This window comes from Poeciliopsis prolifica, unplaced genomic scaffold (genome assembly GCF_027474105.1).
Source record: "Poeciliopsis prolifica strain line A6 unplaced genomic scaffold, Auburn_PproV2 SCAFFOLD066, whole genome shotgun sequence".
Classification (NCBI taxonomy): Eukaryota; Metazoa; Chordata; class Actinopteri; order Cyprinodontiformes; family Poeciliidae; genus Poeciliopsis; species Poeciliopsis prolifica.
The window spans coordinates 2,152,501-2,177,796 of NW_026562441.1; the positions used below are offsets into that span (position 1 = coordinate 2,152,501).

Below are 25,296 nucleotides of genomic sequence, written 5' to 3' on the forward strand. Positions count from 1 at the left end.
AACAGGAAAAACACCAGGAATTAATTTAACAATTAAATTTCCTCATTTAAATTTTGATTTAAAAATCTTAGACTTTATTTTTTCTGGTTTCTTATCTGATAAAACCTAAAGTAACTGAAACATTTTGGGATTTTTTTCTATCAGCTCTGATCCTAAAGACAATTTATGAAAAATATTTTCTGACTTTTAGCTGAAAACAAAAGTCAGATTCAGATTCAGTTGAACTTTTCCAGTTGCTTGAGTTTTGAGCACTAAATTTATTTCAGTCTTTCAGTCTTTATAAAGCTTTCCTCGTGTTACAGAACCATTTCAGAACCATTTCAGAGCTGCTGACTCAGGTTTGCTGCAGTCTGAAGTTTGTAGGTAAAGCAGCAGCTGCTTCACCAGCAGGGGGCGCCACCTTCTGAAACCCTCCAGGTTTCTGTGGCTCAGCCTCTGAGCTCTGACAGTCCGCTGTGTCTCTGCAGCTCAACGACTCGCCGTTGACCCTCAACGGCTCGTTTCAGACGGGTCGCGGTGTGAAGCTCTCCAAGGACCAAACCGGAGTCACTGTCCAGGTGTCTCTGTCCAACTTCTCTGCTTCTGTCTTCTTTGACGGCTCCACGGCTCAAATCCACCTGGAAGGTACGGAGCATCGTTTGGTTCCTGAGGAACGCTGCTGTCCTGCAGTCTGACGCTGATCGTCTCTCTCTGCGTCCTGAACCCGTCCAGGTTCTGATGGACTGTCTCTGCAGGGTCTGTGTGGAAACGCCAGCAGGTCTCTGAGTGAAGAGCGGCTCTCTGAGGACGGCTCCACCAGGTCAGACTGACCCGCTGCTGCTGCTGCAGGTAAACTCAGGAATCAGTCCTGACCTTGTTGTGTGTCGCCCCCTAGCTGTGAGGCGCGGTACACCGACACTAATGGCACCGCCATCAACTGCACCAAGATGGCTGAACGGTGAGCACGTTGATCCAGAAGCTTCTCTCTGAGTTTCTCTCTGGTCTCTGGGGGAAACTTCATGTTTCCTCATGTGACTTCAGCTCTGATGGGAGATGATCCGTTTGTTGATCATTGATTGTCTCATGTGGAGCAGCTGTAGCCTCCTGATGGAGGCGCCCTTCTCCTCCTGCGCCGTCAACCCGCAGCCCTACATGGCCGCCTGCACAGACACTTTGTGCCGCTATCTGGATGTGGACGGCCTCAGCTGTCAGTTCCTGCAGGCCTACGCCAGAGCCTGCAGCCTGCAGAGCGGCGCCGCGCCGCAGAACTGGAGGTCCAAGGCTCAGTGCCGTAAGCCCTGCTTCCCTCCGTCTGCTCCATGAGTCTGCGGCTGCTTTTCACAAGCATGCCTCTGCTCTGCAGCGCCCCCTGGAGCCATCTGTCAGGACAGGACCTGCAGCGACCACGAGTTCTGTGGAGAGAAGACGGCCGGAGGAGAAACTCGCTGCTTCTGTCGGGCCATTTTTGCCTCCAAGTACAGAGAGACGAACTCTTTGGGTAGGACGGCTGTGACCTGAGAACAGAATGTGGAGGAAACTCTGACTGCCTCTCCTCACCAGCGCTGTGACCTGCAGGTGATCCGCCGGTCTGCAGACAGAGCTCTGCTTCGCTCTCTCTGGTCGGGTGTCTCCTGGAGGACAAAGGCATCGACTATTCCGTCTTACAGCTCAAGGAAGCGACCTGCAGAGGTCGGATGGACCAGCAGACCCACATGGTGACCTTCAGCTACAACAACACCGACCTCTGTGGGACTGAGGTCACGGTGGGTTCCCGCGCCGCTTCGGGATCTTGATGTGGAGGCAACTGTCACAGGTCAATGTCTCTGTTTGCAGACCAACAACAGCCAAACCCTCTACAAGAACGCCGTCATGACTCAGAACGTCTCCTCTGGAGGAATCACTCGCCAAGACCAGGTCTACATTGAGTTTTCCTGCGTCCAGACCCAGCCGGACATCAAGACGGTGGCGTTCAGGGTCAAAGACAGGTGGGTGTGAACTGGTGCTTTTAGTTTCACACAGAATCAGATGAAACAGGCAAAACAGTGAAACATTACAGGGTCCAATCCTTTTCTTTCTGATTGAGGTCAATGTGATTTTCCAGATTTTGTCAAAAGCTTAAACACTTTATGAACTTCTAGATGCAGCGAAGCTATCCTATCATAGATCTATGATAGGATAGATATGATGTGTCCTATCATAGATCTATGATAGGACAGATATGATGTGTCCTATCATAGATCTATGATAGGATAGATATGATGTGTCCTATCATAGATCTATGATAGGATAGATATGATGTGTCCTATCATAGATCTATGATAGGACAGATATGATGTGTCCTATCATAGATCTATGATAGGATAGATATGATGTGTCCTATCATAGATCTATGATAGGATAGATATGATGTGTCCTATCATAGATCTATGATAGGACAGATATGATGTGTCCTATCATAGATCTATGATAGGATAGATATGATGTGTCCTATCATAGATCTATGCAGCATAGACAGAGATGGAAGCTTCCAGCCTCCGGTAACTTGGGCCGTTCCTTCATCCCTGTGTCTGGAGCGGAGAGCTGAGCTCAATGCAGTTCGGTTCCCCTGCAACATGAACCCGTCATCATAGCAGCATCATGTCTGTGGATGAGGGCAGCGATTGGATGAGGCTTGTGAACCCTGACCCCTAAGCAGAGGGGAAATAATGGGAGGCAGAACAGGTGCAGAAAACCAACACATAACAAACCTGATAGAAAGACCTAAAAACCGAAACAGAAACACCAAGCAGACGCCCACAGCTGGCGTCTCCAGTCAGTGGCTTCATACGGCGGAGAAAAGCTGCTGGATGCAGACAGGAAGTGCAAATATCTGCGCAGTCAGCAGTAAGAGCAGACTCTTCCCGCTGTGTGTCGTCTGCAGCTCTGTGGTTCAGATCATCTCATCCGGACCTTGGAATTACTCTCTGACCATGAAGGCCTACACCGACGCCGGCCGGACTCAAGCTGTGGCCTCAAACACCGACGTTCACCTGAACCAGAGGATCTGGGTGGAGCTGGACGCCGACGGCCTGGACGAAAACCTGGTCGCCCTGGTGACGGACTCCTGCTGGGCGACAGACCAGGAATCGCTCGCCGCCGCCCGTAAATATTACCTGATCAAGAACGGGTGAGAGCGCCGCCGACCTTCAGCCTTTCTGACCTCTCTGATCCGACCACCGATCTTTGATTTGACGCTTGTGAGCAGTTGTCCAAACTCTGAGGACCAGACGGTGAGGGTGGACGGGAACGGAGGGGGAACCTCCAACTCCTTCTCCTTCAACATGTTCCAGTTCACTGGGAGCTCTGCTGAGGTCTACCTGCACTGCAAGCTGCAGCTCTGCACCAAACTGGAGAACACCTGCGTCAAGGTGCAGCTCTCTGAATCTCACTCACCTCAGGATGTTTGATGCTCACACAAAGTTGAGCTCCCAGCTTTGACAGTCGTTGACGTTTCTGTCCTTCGCTTGTAGACGTGTGATGGAGCTCGGACTCGCAGATCTGTCCGGTCCCGGTCTGGAGCTGCTGCCTTCATCAGCATGGCCTGGACTGCTTAGGTAAGACTGCAAATCATTCTGACATGATGTCATTCACACCTAGAACATGTGATGGGGTCAGTAGCTTCATCTCTCCACTAGGGGTTGTAACTTGTCGGTGGGTTTTCTGACACGGTTGCAGAAAATGAAAAACTAAAACGCTGATAGTCGTCACATCAAGAGACAGAAATAAAAAAGCTCCTGATGGATGGGAAGAGAACCAAGATTGAACTTTTTACAGGGTTTGTGACAAAATGTTGGTTTAAAGGAAGATTTCCTTAGTTTTGCACATCATGTTTGAGTTATTAAAGCTGTGAGGGGAAACACTTTCCAACGTCTTGTAAAGCTCATGTTCAGTTGAACTGCAGCAGTTTGGGGTCCAGGTTCAAACTTTGGTCCTGTTGTATTTTCAGGTGGGACTGAAGGACCTCAAACTCCATGAAGGTCCCCGTCTGTGGGCCGGTTCTGATCCAGAACCCGGGATGTTATGAGGAAACCTCTGACACTTGGCGGTTCTACTGCTCAGATGCTCTGTTTTAATTGGATCTGGTGGAGGGAAGCGGGTTTATAGTTGGTCTTTTTCATTCTCACGCAGTCTGAGCTCAACACCTTTTAGATGTGAAACATCCCATAATGCACAGAGGGAAACGGAGCAGAATGAGGCTGCAGTGCTTCACAAAGAGCCGGAACGTTTCAGTCAGGACCAGGAATTTGGTTTCTGAGCGTTTTCCTTCCTCTGAAGCTCAAATCTACAGAAACTCCAACATGTTTGTAGGTTCATGTTAGATTTTAACGTCTATAAGATTAACATCAAGTTGAATTTTGAATTCAGAAAGTTAAAGCAGTTTTAACTCTTACTATTATAAAACTGGAGCACGTCCCCCTCTTGTGGCTACAACTGGTATTACATTCCAGCTTTAACTGGTGTTTTTTTTTTTCTCAGCTTAGACAAAATAAAATCCATTTGAGGTCAAATAAAAGATTATTTTTCTGCTTAAGGGTTAAAGTAGTTTTTATTTGAATGGATTGTTGGTGTTTTTTGTCTGGTTTGGATGTTGGACATCTGATGTGTGGCGGCGACATAAAGAGCAGCATTTTGATTTCTAATCACTAAAATATTAAAGTGTGCAATGATGATTATTAATCAGCATTTTTATTTTTTATAATAATCCTGTAAACTTCTTCGGCTGAAGGTGATTAAAGTTGTGATTCATGTTTTAATCCGTCTGTATTTGGTCTTTTGTTCATTTGAGGCTGTCGGTTATTTATGTATTTAGCTACAAAAGTTAAATACATAAACCAATCAAAGTATTTATTACAAAAAGTTTGGGTGAAATTTGATCATTTTGATTCATTTACTTGTGTTTTAAGGTCAAAGTTGTGCAAAATAACATGTGACATCATCGTCTCTCCGTAACGTTGAGCTGTTATCTGCACCGACCTGTAATTTAGTTTTGTTATCAAGGTTTTATGAAAACAAGTTTATTAACATGCGTTTTGTCATGAAATGTGACAACAAACATAGGAAACATATGCTTCTGCGATAACTAATTCCATCAAATCTGAGAAAGAAATTCAACCAGGAAAGAAAAAACTCACTTTAATTCAGATTTCTAACATGTTTGTGATCACTGGGTCTCCGTCCTGCAGGCTGTCCGTGTTTCTCCTGAACCAGGAGGAGCGAAAGGCTCTGCTCTTCCACCACACGCTCTTCATTTAGAGCGCTTTGTTCTGGTAGTTGACCAGCAGGCAGGCCACTGTAAAAAGTTTATTAATGTTTCCGACCAGAGACAAAGGGATGACAGAATCAAACAGTTGTTTTCTGTAACTCTTTGGGTTACCCGCTCAATGTGAACGAGCAGGCGGGCGTTTTGAGACGCCGTCTGTGGTTCAGTGCTGAGAAAAGGTGGACAGTAGACTTTACACTTCACAGAGCCAGAGATCAGGAATCCTTCCCCCACCATCACGGCCCGGTCCTCCGCCAGACGATCGGCCAGGCCCGACCTGACCAACAGCTCCGTGTCGCTTACTGACCCCTCATAGAGCGAAGACACAAAGGTCACCGCACCGTGGGGGGCCATTCCCGTCAGACCCCTCATTACGCAGTGAGACTGAAGCTCAGTCTGGAGGACAGCGGACGCAGGAGTTTGACATCTGAGCTCAGAGCTTCCAACTATCAGCTGAGTATCTGCAAAATCTCTGAAGTCCTCTGGGAGCTGAGCCCGGATGTCGTCTGCATCCATCCAGACACACAGAGAACCCAGAACTAAGTACAAATAATCGGCCCACCAACAAATAATGAGGCTTGTGGTGGACGGGTGGATCTGGAACCGGTTTGCTAGGTCTCGCTCCTTCAGACCTGCAGCCAGGTGCATCTGGAACAGGAGCAGCTCGTCGATGGGCTGCAAGGAATCCCTCTGGAAGAAGAAGAGGCAACAGCAGACAAACTGAAAATATGCAAATACACACATTTAGTTAGCTAATTATTTATTTATAAACAAAGAAACCAGCAGAAAACATGAAGAAAATAATCATCGTAGCATCATTTCTGTTTGGAACGGAGCAGGAAGAAGCACAACACACACACACACACACACACACACACACACACACACACACACACACACACACACACACACACCGCATTGACATCTCAATTTAATAAATCATCACTTAACTAAATTACCAGAAATATAAAACTGAAACAGTGTGTGTGTGTGTGTGTTCATGTGTGTGAGCAGTGTGTGTGTGTATCCGGTGTGTGTGTGTGTGTGTGCGTGTGTGTGTGTGTATCCGGTGTGTGTGTGTGTGTGTGTGTGTGTGTGCTGCGGATCCGAACCGTGTGTGGATCCAGCTGCTGCTGCTTCGCTGCTTCTGGTTCCTGATGTTCGGATCCGATGGACCGACGGTTCAATGATCCTCCAGAACATCAGGAAGAGACGATAAGTGGCGAACCTGCAGGTCCAGAGCAGAAACAGGAAACGCTTGATGACGCAGTGAGGAGAAAAACCGCAACAGATCAGAGTGAAGAGCTTTACTGCAGCTAATGATGCTAAATACTCACATTATGCAGCATCATAACCAGCGTCACGTCACTGCATGTTGGGCTGAAGTTGCAGTGAGGAACTAAAGATGCTCATCTCACCTGGTGTAGAACCGGATATCGTCATCGGATCCTGTGAACCTCTGCAGCCCGAACCTGGATGGGGCTTCCGGTTCTTCCGCTTGTTTCTTTATTTCTTCAGTTAGTTTCTGGTTTTCATGCACAGCCAGGTTCCGGTCTGCTGGTTCCGGGACAGAGCAGTAATCGTGATCCGGGAGGTTGGGTCCTCCGGGCGGGTCCGGCCTCCTGTCCGGTTCCGACAGCCCGGTTCCGTGGAGGGCTCCAGGGAAACAGCACCGGGACGGCTCCTCTGCTCACCGCCCGCCTGCCGCCGGCGGCTCTGGGCCGCAGCAGCTGGTCCGGGCTGAAGTGGAGGCTGCACACCTTGCTGTGTTGGGTCAGCTTCATCTCCTCCCGCCGGATGTTCTGCAGCCACCGCCGCCTGAGGGCGGGGTCTCGTGGAAACCCGTGGAAACTCAGCAGGCCGTTGTACTTGGAGGAGGCGGAGCACTGCGGGACGCAGCAGTGTTCGTGGTACCGCTTCATCTGCCTCTGGAACCGAACCCGGCCCCTGCTGGCCGCCATGTTGAGCCCAACGGAAACCAGGAAGTCGCATTTCGCTCCTGCGGATGTGACGTTGGCCTCGTGCGCTCGACGTCACGTCCGTGTGACGTCGCGGACGCGTCTGTGAAAGAGACGGGAGAAACTAGAACCGTTTGGGTTCTGGTGGTCGGGTTCGGATGTTCATGGTTTGGGTTGATTGAATAAAATTCATAATAAAGAGACACGAGCAGAAAGACCCGACAGAACCCGGTCCGGTCCGGTTCCGTCCGGTCCAAAAGCACCAAACGGTGCCTGGTGAGAGGCTTCCCAGTTACTGACTGGATGCTGAACTATGACCCTTATGGAGAGACAATAGTGCCAAATAATAAGATGAAATAATGATTGAATTTATTCAAACTCTCCTGATGTTTCAATAAGTTCATAAACTGCTGACTGAAATAAAGTTATCTGAAATATGTTTAATTAACATAATTATAATTAATAATTATAATAATTAATAATTATAATAATTAATTATTAATTTATGCAAATATAAGTCAACAAGTCTTAATTAATGTTTGTTTTGGATTTAATTTAAGTTGAAATCAGGAACAAACTGAACTTTGTCTCCTGCTCAGGATGCAGAGCTGCAGATCATCACCATGTTGACGGAACCAAGAGACTGGGACCGGATCATTCCTGGGACCGGATCATTCCTGGATCCGGATCATTCCTGGGACCGGATCATTCCTGGAGCCGGATCATTCCTGGGACCGGATCATTCCTGGGACCGGATCATTCCTGGGACCGGATCATTCCTGGGACCGGATCATTCCTGGGACCGCATGGTTCTGAGGGGAGGACGGGATGCAGGCCCACATTTCAGGACCAGAACCACAGACTGAGAGAATAAAATGATCCTGCAGGGATCAGGATGAGATGAAGGTGTTGAAGATGTTTCATGTATCCATCTGGTCTGGACCTTCAGAACCATCCGGTTCTGAAGGTCCAGACGTTCTGCCTCAACATGTCAAATAATAAATCAGGATATAAAACTTTCCGCTCCCTGATGAACGGCTGAACCAGAGATCCAAACCGACCAATCAGAGAAGCTGAAGCCTCTCATTCATTCATTCATTCATTCATTCATTCATTCATTCATTCATGAGGAACATGCATTGATAAGAAAAGGAAAAACTAAATATTCAGACACTTCTTGTCAAAAATGCATGTATGAGGAAAAGGAAAAAGAAAATGTGTTTTATGAAAAATAAAATGTTTTAATTTCTGTTTTAATTATGTAAGTTTTGGTTCTCCATAAATCATTGAAAATCATTTAGCTTAATATTGAATACAGTTATCATCATCATTATCATTATTATCATTATTATTATTATTATCATTATTATTATTATTATCATTATTATTATTATTATCATTATTATTATTATACCTGCATATATTAGTTTGGATTTGCAGCAGATTGATATTCAGTGTTTTATGCAAAAATGATGGAGATTCATCCCTTCACTCTCTCTCTCTTCATCTCTCTCTCTCTCCCTCTCTCTTTGGGGGCGTGTCTGTTTTCCACTTCACGGAAGAAATCCTCCTTAGATTCCGAACCTCCGCGTCCGACAGGCGCAAGGACGAACCGGATCTCCTGACTCCGGACCTGCCGGACTCACCGGGGCAGAGGACGGGTTCTGCTAGAGGACGGGTTCTGCTAGAGGACGGGTTCTGCTAGAGGACGGGTTCTGCTAGAGGACGGGTTCTGCTAGAGGACGGGTTCTGCTAGAGACGGCAGGACCCGCAGCGACATGCCGGCCAGACGCGCCTGAAGCCGCAGCAGCCGCAGCAGCTCCGGGACGCGGACAGCAGACATGGCCCACGTCGGCAACGGGGCGGCCGCCGAGGAGGAGGTGAGGTCCCGCCGCTGCTATCGGGTTTCATCCGGTCCTTCCCTCCGGAGGCTCCGGTTTCATCCCGGCTGGTTCTGCCCTTTAAATGGACCCAAACCCTCCAGAACCGGGATGCCGCATCCTGTTCCTGACAGAACCTTCACTATAGCGGCTCTTTGTTCTGCAGGTTCCCATCAAATATTCAATAAAATAATGATTTAATAAACGAGGCTGATTAAGAAAACAAGCTGCTTCAAATATGTTGAGTAAACCTGGTCAGACTGGTTGGAAAAACCTTTTCCTTTACAGTCACATAGAAACATCACTGAAATCCTTCTGCACACTGTAAAACACTGAAATCCTTCTAGACACTGTAAAACACTGAAATCCTTCTAGACACTGTAAAACACTGAAATCCTTCTAGACACTGTAAAACACTGAAATAGTTTCACACACTGTACAAACTCTAAATTAATGACAGATTCTCACTTGACATTTCATCAAATTTAACCTGATTTACATTAAGTTTGGATTAAAGGTGCATTGCACTACATCCACTAGAGGATGTAGTGCCCTCTAGTGGTAAATATGGGACATTACTCCAGGTTGAATTCCCTCCACTTGTTAATGTTTCACAGTAAAAGTTTTATTAGATAATAATTCATTGAAAATGTTGCTGCTGAGTCACGTTTTGGTTGTTTCTGCTGTTATTTTAATGATTTATCCTGAAGGTTTGAAGAAATCTGTCATCAATCTCTTACAAGATGGCTGCATGAATGCTAATAATGCATCCATTCAGAAGAAACATGATGAAAGTTTAAAGTCAAAATAATCCGGAGTTCTATTAAATTTGATCCATTAACTCAAATTGAAAGGAAAACTATTTTTTCTATCTGATTCACTTCCTTCCACTTCGTCAGTCAAGTTTCTTCACTTACTCTTGAACTTCTTACTATTTCATTGCCAACCTCAAGCAACTGCTGAGCTCTTTGTGATTCTGTGCAACAGAAAACCTGAAATGTTTTTCTGTTGCAGAGTCTCTCAGGTTTTAATGTGGAGTCGTGCTTCAGTTGCAGCCGCGGCGCTAAAACGGGAGAATCGACCCGATTCAGACAGCAGTTCCTGACCACAGAGCAGCAGACATGCAATCAGCTTTCATTCATAAAACTCAAATATAGCTAACAAAAACCCACAAAAAAAAAACAACTTCAACTCAAAATAACCACAAGAGAAAAGAAAACAAAGCAACAAGATTAAAGAATCAATAAAAAGTTCTTCACAAAATCACATGAATGCAAAAACACAAAATCTCTCCAAGTATTTCTGTCCAGTTTATGGAGCAAATGTCACTAAAATAAGACAAAACTGACATATAATTCATTTCTCATCAAGATGTAAGATGTTGCTGTAGGTCAATAACTCCTTAATATGGATTTTTAAAAAGTAATTCACTAAAATCATGGAAAAATGTCTTGTTATAACACAATGCTGTACTTTAGATTTTTACTTGATTCATGTTATTCTATTTCTTCTCTTACTGGATATAAAAAACAAACATATTTGAACCAAAAATCCAGCAGACAGACAAACAGCTGCTGTTAAAGTTTCATCAATAAATGCTATTCTATTCTATCAGTTTTTTATTGAAAGAAAGAAACTGATGTGGAAAAAGTTTATTTTGCTGATATGAATTATTAAAATACCAAAATTTCCACTTAACTTTATCCTTCAGTCTGTCTGATGATGTGATTGTAAATATTTAATGTCAGTAGATTTTTCACCTAATAGTTTTTCATTCATATTTCAGATGATTTTTGTTTCTGAGTGAATCCGAGCAGACGGACGTTTCTCTGCTCTGACTGCAGTTTCATGTTTGGCTTTTCTGCTCCTCTGTGAAACTGTTTGCATTTGTGACGTTTCTGAAGATTTATTAAGTGAAGGAACTTGTAATTTCTATTTAATGGAAGCACCAGAATCACCAGCAGAAAGATTTGTTTGTATTTGTAGAGGAAACGTGTTTCTATCTGCCCAGGTTTTCATATTGGTGCATCATAAGTCGTAAGCGCTGCAGGCTGGCAGGAAGTCGCCGTTGGCGTTCGGAGCATCCGGCCTCCCGTCTTCAGACCACTTTGGCTTTTATTGCAGCTGATATGAGGCGCAGTATCGGCTCCTCGGCTGCATCAGGACGGTTTCTGTGCTTCATTTCTCCGTCTTCTTCTTCTGTTGCATTTATTCCTGTTTCCACTGAGAGCTGCTGAAATTAATCCGGCTCAGGTGAGCAGTTCACAGATTATTAATCTGATTCATCAGCAGCGTGTAATCAGCTTTCAGAGATAGTGACAGGTCCTGTGTGTGTGTGTGTGTGTGTGTGTGTGTGTGTGTGTGTGTGTGTGTGTGTGTGTGTGTGTGTGTGTGTGTGTGTGTGTGTGTGTGTGTGTGTGTGTGTATGTGTGTGTGTGTGTGTGTGTGTGTGTGTGTGTGTGTGTGTGTGTGTGTGTGTGTGTGTATGTGTGTGTGTGTGTGTGTGTGTGTTGTTCATGTTAAAATCAGAATAAATATCAAGCAATGAGGCAACATTTGAATTCCACTTATACTGTTAAGCTGAAATGATAAAATCTGGTTTTAAATATGAAACAAAGTGGAAACATAAAATCCTCCATGAGGCCACAGAGATGCATCCCTGCATCTGAACAGTTTCACTTTATTTTGTTCCATTTGGAAACGATTTTCAACAAACTGTAAATCTTTAGATTCGTTTCGTGGCTCTAGTTCTGCAGAAAGTCTTTCTTCGCTGCAGGTTTCATGGTTTGGTTAGTCTTGGATTATCTGCTGATATTTCTCAGACTCTGATTCTTTTTGTTAGAATGAAGTTTATTTTATTTGCCAGTGAAATGGATGAGAAGAAAAAGCCTCTCAGCAGGAACCAGAAGCAGAAGGGTTTGTTTTCTTGGGGTCGGCTCTAATCTGACCCCTGAAAGCTTCATTCATGGCCGTCGCGTTTCGGAGGATCTCAGCTGATGCTGGTTAAACTCTGAGGAATGTGAGACTAACTGAGTTTATGGGAACTGGGATAAAGGTTGTCGCTGCGCAGAAACACCATAAAAACACAAGGAGACCAATTAAAACAAAACGCTGCTGATGACTCATGCAAGGGTGCAGTGGCTTGACCTTTGACCCCCAGGCTGGACGCCACTGTGACTACACAACTGATTTATAAATGTAAAGACATGACAGAAATATAATGAGGATTTTGACGCTTCGCAGACAAAATTCAGAAATATCTTCCTCAATTTTCCTGGAAGGTTTTTACTGTCGGGTTATTTGTTTTTATTTGTTGTTTTTCTTGACTATAAACAGAAATTTTAAACAGGTTTTCTGAATAAGTTCATGTCTTTGCCTTACCAGAGGCACAAAACGTCCATGCATGACGTCACCATCAGGGGTTTTATCTTATTAACAAGTGAGAGAAACTGTAGCTTCTGTTCACCAGACGGAGCTTTCAGTGATGAACTTTGGTTTCTTTAGCAGAACTCCCTTTCATTTCCTCTGGGTGTTCGATTCTTGTTGTGTTGAGTGAAGTTTGACTTGTTTTCTGTGAAGAAAAGACTAAATATGTTTGCTGCAGAGTTGGACGAGTTTTCAGCATGAGTCAAAGGGTTCGATCCTTCAAACGGGTCAATAAAATCCCAACACAAGGCGACGATTTCTCACCATGTGCAAAACAGTTTATTGCTCTTTTGGCAAGAATGAAAACTTTGTCTGGTTCTTCTGGGCTTTTGAAGCCTTTGTTTCTGGTCCTCCTGGTGGATCCAGAGCAGTTCATGGTTTATAGAGCATGTGGCCGGTAATCGGACCCGGCATGAAGGTCCTGACTAATTAATGAAAGGTGCAGCCGTTACTGGAGAAGCTTTCTGTCTCTGAACTCTCCTGGTTTTATTCATTTTCTCTGGTCTTAGAAATTAACTAATATTTATCATCTGCTTACTTGGTTCATAGTTAATAATCCAGTTGATGTTTAGACGCTTTAAGAGAGATGGCAGCCATTTTGAAGCTCATATATGAAGATGAAAGAATTCAGATATGTGAATTTACCGGTTCTGTATAGTCAAAGTACTAAACTATTACTATGATTAGAAGTTTGTTGAAACCATCAGGCAAGATGCTGGTGTTCAGAGGAACTGATGCTGCCGACCCGTTGACCTTGCCACTCACTGACCTTGCCACTCACTGACCTTGCCACTCACTGACCTTGCCACTCACTGACCTTGCCACTCACTGACCTTGCCACTCACTGACCTTGCCACTCTCCCATTGGCTGCTTCCTGCCTTGTTCCCGACTCTCTGATCTGTTGACTGGCTGCTTGGATTTCTACCTGCCTGTCCTGCTGGGATATCTAGTTCACTAGCTCTACTTGCTAATCTAGTTCACTAGCTCTACTTGCTAATCTAGTTCACTAGCTCTACTTGCTAATCTAGTTCACTAGCTCTACTTGCTAATCTAGTTCACTAGCTCTACTTGCTAATCTCGCCGTACCAACCCTGAATCAGAGCTTCAGCCGTCCTGTCATCCCGTCTCCGTCTCCTTCCTGTCCTTCTGCTGTAGGTCATCGGCCTTCGGTGTGTGAGGCGTGTGCTGTGTTGTAACATGCTGGCCTGCAGATTCAACAACAGTTGCCTGTTTGCAGACGCACAGCAGGAGCTCCTGGTGCTGCTGTGAGGAGCAGAGTCTGCTCCAACTGACAGGAAGTGATGAAACCGGGGGCTGAAAGTGACTGTTTGGATTCACACTGAATTATTATCAATGTTTCCTGAGGAGTGTGTGTGTGTGTGTGTGTGTGTGTGTGTGTGTGTGGGGTGTGTGTGTGTGTGTGTGTGTGTGTGTGTGTGTGTGTGTGTGTGTGTGTGTGTGTGTGTGTGTGTGTGTGTGTGTGTGTGTGTGTGTGTGTTTGCTGTACTTCAGTTTAACAAAATAAAGCTAATTGTTTCTTGCTAAATCACATTTAAAATCCATATTCTTTGTAACTGAGCATATAAAACATATTTGATATATTTTTTGTCTGTTTTAATTTGTTTTGTGAAGCCAACATATTTTATCTACCATATTTTATGACCAGGATAAAACAGAAAACATAATTTCTGCTTTCATTTAGTTTATTTAGAAACATTTCTGCTTTACTTTGTTTTCTATTTCTAAAGCTGTTTTCTGTAGCTAGCATGTTGGCTAACTCTCACTTACTCCAGCTAGCATGGAAGCTAAAGTTAGCTCCAATGCTACAGCTAGCCTGGCGGTTTGCTAGCATGTTGACTCCTTCAGTCTGTTCATTGGGTCAATTAGCAGATATGTTTCTTTTTCTGTGTTTTGTAAATACGTTTGTAGAGATAATTTAATCTTTAATCTATAGAGCTTTAACAGATTGATTTCCAGGTTGTCTTTGGGCAGGTTGTTTTTTCTTTTATCAAAATGTAAGTTTCATGTTTATTTCCATTTTTGTACCTTTTTGAAGGACATCAGTCTTTGTTAAACGTTTTCTGTTTCTTTGCAGTTGTTGTGTTTCTGAATGATGTGTTTAATCTCGTCTGAGCTCCGGTTCAGAGGCGTCTATAGCTGCTTGCATCATTCCCACGGCTCCCTGCGGTTTGACCTGCTTAGTGAACAGATTCATATTGAGTGTTTTCCTGGGATGCGCGGCTGTCTGCTGTGCAGCGCGGCTGATCTGCGCGGCTGCAGCCTGCAGGCTGATTCCTCTCTGTGAGGCGCTGTGGCTGCAGCTGGATGAGGTTATGTAAGGAGCTGCTGGACAGCTATTATTAGCTTGTTACTGAGGGTCTGAAGAAACACAGTGAGGTTTACTCGTGTTGAAGCCACATAAGTATGCTCAGGGTAAATTCATGCAGGTGGAGGTGGCCAAGATGGTTTAGTATTTGAGAATGAAATGCAGATTAGTTTGGAGCAAAAGGGAGTTTTTCTGTGAAACGGCTTCCTCTCTCTGAGTGAAAACTAAGATTTGAAACGTGAGACTCTGGTTTTCTGAGGACTTTGTGTTTTCTGAGCTTTGCTAAATTAGCACTTCAGCAGATCCTTTAGCGGTTTGTTTTCTGCACAAGGCCGACATCCTGCCATCACACCCAAACTGTTACAAAATGCTGCAAAGATTTTACTGACGACTCAACATTAGAAAGCTATAGACTGACTATTCTAATGCTAGTACAGTGGTCATCCAGAGGTCTGGATTTCAATGCCGTCTACAGCGCCCCCTACAGTGAGACAGGCCAGGCTGCACATCGTAGGATCTGAAATTTGGTACGTAGGTAGATCCCTGCTGATCAAGAAAATACTCTCTAGAAGTTAAGTCCTAAAATGTAGGCGGCCATTTTGGATGAAATCATTATTTTTGGTCATTTCCACAGCAGGAACAATGAAAAGTTATCAAAATGTATCTGTGTGTCAACATTTCACTACAATATGTTGCAGCAGAGGGTTTGGGTCGACCCGTGATGATCCAGTATCTAAAGTGTTTGACCCGTTTGTGAGGATTTATAATGAAGCAGAGCAGTTAGCTCACCTCTGTGTTTCTGTTTCAGGACTGCTTTGAGGATGCCTTCGATCGGATTCCTTCGTAAGTTCACACAAAAACACGACGTTATGAGGACTGAAAATGTTTCTCTGCTGTTGTTTTCACTTCCTGTCAGGCTCCAGTTTCTCGTTTTGTCACTTTCAGTGTTTATTGGTCATTTGATCTAACACTCGACTTGTGCTGTTGGCTTTATCTGTGTGTGTGTGTGTGTGTGTGTGTGTGTGTGGTGTGTGTGTGTGTGTGTGTGTGTGTGTGTGTGTGTGTGTGTGTGTGTGTGTGTGTGTGTGTGTGTGTGTGTGTGTGTGTGTGTGTGTGTGTGTGTGTGTGCAGGGCTTGTCAGATGGACCTGCACACTGCCATCCAGGAGACCCAGTGCGCTCTCAACCTGGTCCTCAACAACAGGTTCTCTCAGGCTCTGGATCTGCTGAAGCCGTGGTGAGAATCTGTTCCAACCTTTCAGATCATCAAACTCATGTCAGAAAAATAACCGGAGTGGAAACTGAATGTTTTTCTAGGTGGGATTTCTGGGTGAAAATAAATGTCCTCTAAATCTAATTACTAGTTTCCAGCTGACTACCAACAATTAGTCTTTTATTTTGAAGGAATTCTTGGCTGAATTGTTTTAATTCGCTCACATCGGAGGTTTTCAGGATTTAACTAGACACCCACCTTCCATAATTATAGATAATTCAACTATTCAACATCCTACTGACTTTCTTCAGTCATTTAGTTCTTCCTTGTTGTTTGATTCCTTATTTTTCATCTTTTTCAGTCCCTCAATCATTTATTCTCTTATTTATTTCCTTTCCTTGTGACCTTCCTAAATTGCATTTTCCTTCATTCTGTTCTTTGTTGTCTATCCTTGTTTTTTCCTTCTTTGCTTCCTTGCACATTCCTCCTTTTCTCCATCCTTTCCTTCTTTCCTTTTTGCTATTTCTTCCTTCAGTCCTTCCTTCCTTCCATCCCTCCTTGTGTCCTGTCATCTCCTTTCTTTCCTCTCCTGGTTGGAATCAAACCAGTTCCTTACTGGTTGGTTCCTCCCCTCCATCAGAGGTGGTTGTGGTTCTGTCCCTGAACCGGCTCCGGTCCTGCTTTGGGTCGCAGTGTGCTGGATCTGCGGTCCTAACCGACCCGTTGTGTGTTCAGGTGGAAGCACAGCATGTACCACGCTCTGGGCTACAGCAGCATCCTGGTCATGCAGGCCACCATGACCTTTGACCAGAAGGACATCCAGACGGCCATGGAGACCATCAAGCAGGCGCTGCAGACCTGCCACCGGTAAGATGGCCGCCTTCAACGCCACCGCCACGTTTTCCATCAGAAACATCAGAAATGTGGGTCAGTTTCAGCTGAACTGGTTTCCAGCTGATGGGTTTGATGGAGTCCACCCAGTTCGGCTAAGAATCATGAACTACTTCCTGTTCCTCTGACCCCAACGACGTTTATCTGTCTCAAACTTTTTCACATCTTTGGCTACAAAAACAAACTTTGCTGCATTTAATCTGGATGTGATGGAAACAACACAAAGTTGTTCATATTTATGACGCTAGGTGGCGCCATTTTCACTCAAGCTCAGTCAGATTGGTTGGAGGAAATCTGTGAGTGTTCAGGTCTAATCACAGGTTTCCACTTAGATTTAGACTTGGACTTTAACTAGACCATTCTCAAGCATGAAGATGCTCTGATTTAAACCATCCAATAATAATCTCCCCCATATGTAGCCTTCATGCTAGTCTGCTGTCAATACTTAGCTGGTTTTCTACAGCATGATGCTGCCACCACCATGTTTCAGCTCTGGATGGTGCGTTCAGGGACACTGGGTCGAATCCACCGAACCGCTGAGTTTGTATGGAGATAAAAATGTTTCGTTTTGGTCTCATCTGATCAGAAAACCTTCTTCACTGCAGTAGGAAACATAAAGTCACCAAAGACTGAAATGTTTCTACAGGTTCAGAAAGAGAAACTCGGTGGTCGGATCTCTGTCCAGCCTGATCAGCAAGCAGTCCAACTTACAGGAAGGTACGAACTGGGAACCACTGGGTTCAACTGGGAACCACTGGGTTCAACTGGGAACCACTGGGTTTAACTGGGTTTAACTGGGTTCAACTGGGAACCACTGGGTTCAACTGGGAACCACTGGGTTTAACTGGGTTTAACTGGGTTCAACTGGGAGTCACTGGGTTCAACTGGGTTTAACTGGGTTTAACTGGAGTCACTGGGTTTAACTGGAGTCACTGGGTTTAACTGGAGTCACTGGGTTTAACCGGCAGTCACTGGGTTCAACTGGGAACCACTGGGTTTAACTGGCAGTCACTGGGTTTAACTGGGAACCACTGGGTTTAACCGGCAGTCACTGGGTTCAACTGGGTTTAACTGGGTTTAACTGGCAGTCACTGGGTTTAACTGGGTTTAACTGGCAGTCACTGGGTTTAACTGGTAGTCACTGGGTTTAACTGGGTTTAACTGGGTTTAACTGGCAGTCACTGGGTTTAACTGGGTTAACTGGGTTTAACTGGCAGTCACTGGGTTTAACTGGAAGTCACTGGGTTTAACTGGCAGTCACTGGGTTTAACTGGTAGTCACTGGGTTTAACTGGGTTTAACTGGGTTTAACTGGCAGTCACTGGGTTTAACTGGGTTTAACTGGGTTTAACTGGCAGTCACTGGGTTTAACTGGGAGTCACTGGGTTTAACTGGGAGTCACTGGGTTTAACTGGCAGTCACTGGGTTTAACTGGGTTTAACTGGGTTTAACTGGCAGTCACTGGGTTTAACTGGGAGTCACTGGGTTTAACTGGGAGTCACTGGGTTTAACTGGCAGTCACTGGGTTTAACTGGGAGTCACTGGGTTCAACCGGGAGTCACTGGGTTTAACTGGGAGTCACTGGGTTTAACTGGGAGTCACTGGGTTTAACTGGCAGTCACTGGGTTTAACTGGGAGTCACTGGGTTTAACTGGGAGTCACTGGGTTTAACTGGCAGTCACTGGGTTTAACTGGGAGTCACTGGGTTTAACTGGGAGTCACTGGGTTTAACTGGGAGTCACTGGGTTTAACTGGCAGTCACTGGGTTCAACCGGGAGTCACTGGGTTTAACTGGGGCCTGTCTTTGTGTCTGCAGAGGAGATGCATGCAGAGCTCTGTATGCCGAGTGCCTTCTGCAGAAAGCAACGCTCACTTTCATCCAGGTCAGAGTCACTGTTATTAAATCAGCTAAATATATTTGAATTATGTTCATCCTTCAATATAGTCACTGTGTTTTTAATTAAATAAGCTTATTTTCTGTAACTGGTCTGTAAATATTAAATCAGAGAAATAAGAAAAGGTTCTAAATGACAACATGTTACCCATAAATAAACTCTCCTTCATGTAGGATGGAGTTTTGTTAATTAAGAGGCTTTTTTGCAGTTGTTTTTGTGGAAGTTGTCTCTTTGTCCACTTTGCTTCATCTTGTTCTTCTAGCGTCTCTTAGCATCACAATGCTTTTCAAAGTTTGTTTTCTATCGTGGCAAATTTTTATCTCAACACCCTCAGAATGAAATCAGGTTTAAAGTTTTGTGTTTTGGTTTTATAATTTTGCTCCATGAATGTTGGGGAAGAAAAGGAAATGAATCCACCAGGTGTGAAGGTTCTGCCTGCATTTCAATCTGACAGGAAAACCTTAAAATTAATGGATGTTTCAGTCATTTTAATGTAAATAAACTGTTTTTTTTCTGTCCTTATTTTCCAGGATGAGAACATGATCAGTTTCATAAAAGGAGGAATCAAGATTCGAACAAGCTACCAAATCTACAAGTGAGTGACTAACGAACGGCCATCTGAGACAAAATTGAAATGATAATCGATTATAATATCAGGCTTTGTGTTTCTCGTTAGGGACTGTCAGAACGTGCTGAACATCAGCCAGGACAAGGCGGAGCAGCTGAACTCGTTCAAACAGTTTGAGGGCGGAGTCAAGCTGGGCATCGGCTCTTTAACCTGGTGGGAGAGGAAAATATTTAAAGTGAATTCATTTAAACTGATGTGAAGGTTTTTGTTTTGTTTTTAAACACAGAAAAACTCATATTTTGGATTCTGCTACGTTTAGCGCTGTGTCATCGGCATATCGGCAAACTTTCCTAAAGTCTTACAGAAAAAACAAAACAAATTCTGCTAAATAAATTATAATTAGATGTACTTTATAAATGAATTTTCTCAGATTTATTTCATTGTTTGTTTTTGATGTCTCCTTCCTCAGCAGATTTTGAGTTGTTGGGTTTTTAAACTCAAACACATTCAAAGAGTCTTTCAAATGTTTGTCCATTTTTTGGATTCTGCTGCGTTTAGCGCTGCATCATCAGCATATCGGCAAACATTCCCAAACTCTTACAGTTCTAAAGATACAAATTATACAAAGTAAATTATATTTAGCTGTACTTTGTTAATAAATCTTTGAATTTGATTCTTTGTTCCAGATGTTGTCTCTCCTTCCTCAGAGGATTTTAAGGTTGTTGGAGTTTATTGGCTTCTCAGGAAACAGGGTGAGTTTTTCTCCTCTTTTAAACGTTGTGTGCAGATATTTTATCAAAGACGGGAAATGAACGTCTGCCGTGAGGAGAGCTGGCGTCTCATTGCCGTTTCTGCTGCAGAGGTTTGGTTTGTCTCAGCTGAGGGAGGGAGCAGCCAGCCAAAGTTTGCGTTCGATAATCTGTGTGCTGACTCTGCTCTTCTATAACACTTACGTGTCGCTGATTCTGGGTAGGAAATTTCTACGAATCTTTATTTGTTTGATGTCGAACCTGAATATTTCACTTTTTATAGTTGCTTGTTTCTGTTTTGGTGTAAGGAACGGGGGAGGGGAACCTGATGGAGGCTGAGACTCTGCTGGAGCCATACCAACAAAAATACCCCACAGTAAGACCAGTAGAGGCTCTTTGATTATGTATTGATTGATCAGGATTCATCGTATGGTTATTGTTTCTTTTAGGGCTCCATCATCCTCTTCTACTCCGCTCGCATCGCCACCCTGCGAGGAAACTTTGAGAAGGTTCGTCTGTGCAGACTCTCACAGAGCCGTGCAACAAAACGTTTATTTTCACGACGTTTTGATCCGACTTTTACCAGACATTAAAAGTTTAAGATGTGTGAAGCCGAGGCGCATCGTTTAAAGACCGGCTCTGTTTTAAAGGCGCGCTCCAGGTTCGAGGAATGCATCAGCAGCCAGCAGGAGTGGAAGCAGATCCACCACCTGTGTTACTGGGAGCTGATGTGGACTCACTCCTTCCAGCAGGAATGGCAGCAGGCGTACCGATACGCTGACCTGCTGTGCAAAGAGAGCCGCTGGTCAAAGGTCAGCCCTGCTGCGGATCCTCCCAGCCTGAGCAAACTGCAGTCTGTTCATCGGTTCATCTGTGTTTGTTGTTTTCAGGCCATCTATATGTACCAGAAAGCAGCGATTCTCAGCATGATGACGGAGGACGACGTGAGGAAGACTGGAGAAGACATCGTCGAAGTCTTCAGGTTGCTTTGATCCACATCCATAAACCTTCATCAAGTCCATCATTATGAACTCAAACACGTTTAATTGTCTCAGTTAACGAAGGCAAAACGTGTCTGGAAGTGAATTGAAAAGGTTTTTCACAATGAAATCACTTTTTCTAAAGATTAAATTAAGAAATATATATATTTGTTTAATGGTGTAAAGTATGTATGGAAACAAAGCATTTTGAAAACTTAACGTCAGTGAAAAATTCAGGCTGCAGTGAAACTAAAAATGTTTCTGTAGATTTTTGCAGCAGTTTTGAGCGTTTTGTGTCGGTTTCAGGCTCAGAGGTCTGAAGGTGTTTTTGTGTGCAGGCAGGTGGAGGGGCTGAAACAGCGGCTGGCTGGGAAGTCCATCCCCATGGAGAAGTTTGCAGTGAGGAAGTCCAGACGCTACAAAGCTGCTCAGCCCGTCCCGCTGGTGGTTCCTGCTCTGGTACAGCAACCAAACCTCAGCTCCACTTTAACGGGAAACTAATGGGAACATTCAGTCAGAAGAGATGAATTAGTGTTTGTCTGTAGGAGATGATGTACGTCTGGAACGGGTTCACCATCGTAGGGAAGAGAGCCGACTACACCGAGTCTCTGCTGGTCACCATCGAGAAAGCAGAGCAGCAGCTTCGCAACGACACCAGTGAGCAACAATTCACTTCTGCTACAAACGTCTAGGAAATATTACACATGGAAACATGAAAAACAGATCTGTTATTGTCTGTAGAAAGTGACAGACACAAAAACATGGAGGCCAACAGGTGAAAACGGATATAAACTAAAAACAGAAATGCTGCAGCTAAAAACGCTGCAGGAAAAAATGCTGCAGCTAAAATGCTGCAGCTAAAAGTGCTGCAGCTAAAAGCGCTGCAGCTAAAAATGCTGCAGCTAAAAGCACTGCAGGAAAAAATGCTGCAGCTGAAAACGCTGCAAGAAAAAATGCTGCAGCTAAAAGCGCCGCAACTAAAAATGCTGCAGCTAAAAGCGCTGCAGCTATGCCTGTTGCAATGAACAATACATCAATTAATCGCATATTAAATTAAAATGAACTCAATAATTTCCTTTTGCATGGTTTATTATTTTTCTCTTTTCTGTCTTTCTTTCAAAAACTGGATGAAAACGTTTCCACTCTGGTGTTTTGGGCTCAACTAACTTTTACAGTAAAATTAACTGAATAAAAGTGATTTTAGTCACTTTTTAAAATCACTTTAAAGTCGTTAACACGCAGAAGTTGTTTCGAGGATTTGAGGAAGATAAATTCAAATGGATCATCATCCATGAGTCTTCTTGAGCATGCTAACATGCTAACAGTTTGTTTTCCGTCTCTCAGATCCGTCCGAGTTCCACCCAGATGACAGCGGCCTGGTCCAGATGCTGAAGGGTCTGTGCCTGAAACATCTGGGCCGGTTGCTTCAGGCTGAGCTCTGCTTCACACAGGTCCTCTCCAGGTAACACCTGGTCCAGCCTCTTCCTGCTGCCGCTCTCGTCCTGCTGGTAAAGATCAGATCACATCTGTGTGTTTGCAGCGAGAGTCGCATCCGGTACGACCACTACCTGGTCCCGTTCTCCCTCTACGAGTTGGGTCTGCTGTACAAGCAACAGGGCGACTTCGTTAAGGCCGCCACTTACATTGAAAAAGCCAAGTAAGTTCAAGAAACATTAATTACATTTAAACCCTATTAACATCTTTTAAATGAACAGAAGTTTTGCTTGAAGAAATCTTTGGTTTGGTCTGAAAAACACTAACATGAGCTGCGTTTCCATTACAAATGTGCACAAATTGTTGTCAGTGTTTCACTAATGTCGTAAAAAAAAACAATTTTACAAATATAATGTTTCCATTAAATAAGAAACTCAATAAAAATCACGTGTGAATAAGTTTTACGCGATAATTCATTAAAAACATGTTGTGCCATCATCCTCCAACTACTTCCTGTTGTCTTCTTTGTAGTTTTCGCCAGTAGTAACATCCAGTTCTTGATTATCAGACTCATGATGTGAAATAAGTGTTTCTATGTTTCCGTTACATTTTTCTGAAATAAACTAATTTTGATACGGCTAAGCAAACGGTCTCCTCCGAGCAGCAATGTTTCTATTCAGCAAATTTAATTTTGAAACGTCAAATTGCTCAAATTCTTTCACAAAAGAAGATCTTTCATCTTCGGATGTTTTCACAGCTGGTAGTCCAGTCGGTTCTCTTTCTCACTGACCTGAGACAAGCAATCAAAACTAATTGAAAAACGTGTTCCCCTCCTCACCTGTGGGGGCGCTGCACCAAGAGCTAGAATAAGACACTGACAGCAACGCCCTTCTGTACGAGATTTATGGAAGAATGGAGGAGTGTCAGATGTGATCAGTTGGAGGATTTGTCTTTAGTCTCTCGCTAACGAATACGAGCCGTTTCTCCTGCTAGCGCTCGCTAACGTTTGTTTCAGTTGCATCTACCCAGAATGCCATGCGCTCGAGTCTACTTCTGGTCTATTTGGTGTTCACATATGCATTTGAACCACACCAGATTTCACTTCAACCAAACCAAGACCTGGGTTTGTAGGCAGACCAGTTTGGTTCTGCGTTCACACCGAAGGAACCAGTTTGATTAAAGCGGATTGAACGGGGCTCATGTGAACGCAGCCTTGGACCACACACCTCTGCAGCTCCTGCAAACCGCTTTAAAGAACTGACTGCTGTAAAACCATCAAGACATAGAAGTTATTCATCTGAACTTTGACCTGAAAGAGTCACTGTGTGGAGTAGCAGCTCTGAATGCGTGTTTAGGATTCCATGATCGGTTTATTTGCAGTGACTGATGTTTGTTCCCCGTCAGGACGAACTACAAGGATTACTCCATGGAGTCCAGGCTTCACTTCAGGATCCACGCGGCGCTCAGCAGCCTGAAGGGTTCGCCTGTCAGCACGCCGTGACCTCAGCTGGTTCACTTCACGCTTCCGCATCCAGATCGCTCTCCGCTCCCTCAGCCTGGAGCTGCAGATCCCAGGCTGAGCTTTCGCTTTGTCAGTTTACTCAGAAGTTCATGATCCATTGAGGAAGTCAGATTAGATTTGTTCACAAATGTTTCACCAAAAAGCACAAAGTAAAAACCAAACTTATTCCAAAAAAGAGCAAAACATCTGGAAAAAATGACAAATTGGAGTTTGATTTCCTCTTTGGCTTCATTTTACTTTGATTATTTTTTGAAAACAGATATTAATTAGTAGGATAAACGGCTAAATCACAGTAGAAATAGTGAGACAGTTACTGTCTCTGCAGGAGAAACGTTTTGGTGGTTTACCTGTAGAAACGCTACGCAGTCACAGCCTTTTCACCAGTGGTGGCCTAAACAAAGCAACTGAACTCATTCCAAGCTCTCACACACACACACACACACACACACACACACACACACAGACACACACACACACACAGACACACACACACACAGACACACACACCACACACACACACCACACACACACACACAGACACACACACACACGCACACAGACACAGACACACACACACACACACACACACCACACACACACACACACACACACACAGACACACACACACACACACCACACACACACACACACACACACACACACACACACACACACACACACCCCACACACACACACAGACACAGACACACACACACACACACACACACACACACAGACACACACACACACACACACACACCACACACACACACACACACACACACACACACACACACACACACACACACACACACAGACACAGACACACACACACACACACACACACACACACACACAGACACACACACACACACACACACACCACACACACACACACACCACACACACACACACACACAGGCTGTTATGCACATCTGAAGGAGATTTCTCACTCAAACGGCAGGAATTGCACATTTTTAGCAGCAATAGAAGATTTTTTGTTCTTGTCAGGTTTTTGTTGGGTTGATGCTGAGAAGCCAAAGAGTTTAACTTATTGTTGAGTTTCTCAAATATAGAGCAGCTTTTGATTCTCTAAAAAGCTTTGCATTTTGGTTAGCTTAGCACTTAGCTAAGCTAACTCAGCTAAAGCTAGTTATAGCGGTGACTAACACCAGTT

At 44.2% G+C, this 25,296-nt stretch overlaps 2 protein-coding genes and 1 pseudogene across 2 annotated transcripts; 2 read left to right on the forward strand and 1 right to left on the reverse strand.

The window, feature by feature from the left end:
- The window catches only part of LOC129351350 (uromodulin-like), a 10,177-nt pseudogene extending 5,405 nt beyond the window's left edge, over positions 1 to 4,772 (forward strand).
- Positions 4,773 to 6,405: 1,633 nt separating this feature from the next.
- LOC129351424 (THAP domain-containing protein 3-like) lies at positions 6,406 to 7,275 on the reverse strand. The gene is made up of 2 exons (XM_055020284.1): positions 6,616 to 7,275; positions 6,406 to 6,506 (listed from the first exon to the last, which is right to left on the reverse strand). Exon 1 carries the CDS (start codon positions 7,237 to 7,239, stop codon positions 6,811 to 6,813), a length of 429 nt encoding a protein of 142 aa, XP_054876259.1. The 5' UTR covers positions 7,240 to 7,275; the 3' UTR covers positions 6,406 to 6,506; positions 6,616 to 6,810.
- Positions 7,276 to 8,072: 797 nt separating this feature from the next.
- On the forward strand, positions 8,073 to 24,676 carry LOC129351435 (tetratricopeptide repeat protein 39B-like). The gene is given in 22 exon segments (XM_055020295.1): positions 8,073 to 8,142; positions 8,799 to 9,116; positions 15,678 to 15,712; positions 16,001 to 16,105; positions 16,817 to 16,948; positions 17,619 to 17,689; positions 18,788 to 18,808; positions 18,811 to 18,854; positions 19,397 to 19,461; positions 19,543 to 19,634; positions 19,637 to 19,647; positions 20,121 to 20,186; positions 20,295 to 20,403; positions 20,492 to 20,559; positions 20,633 to 20,692; positions 20,834 to 20,995; positions 21,074 to 21,165; positions 21,502 to 21,622; positions 21,709 to 21,820; positions 22,508 to 22,625; positions 22,704 to 22,820; positions 24,002 to 24,676. Coding segments are annotated over 21 exon segments (1,737 nt in total). The 5' UTR covers positions 8,073 to 8,142; positions 8,799 to 9,077; the 3' UTR covers positions 24,099 to 24,676.
- Positions 24,677 to 25,296: the final 620 nt, after the last annotated feature.

Bases quoted from the DNA above. Each gene is read 5' to 3' on its own strand.
- LOC129351424 (XM_055020284.1), bottom strand. From the start codon at position 7,239: ATGGCGGCCAGCAGGGGCCGGGTTCGGTTCCAGAGGCAGATGAAGCGG.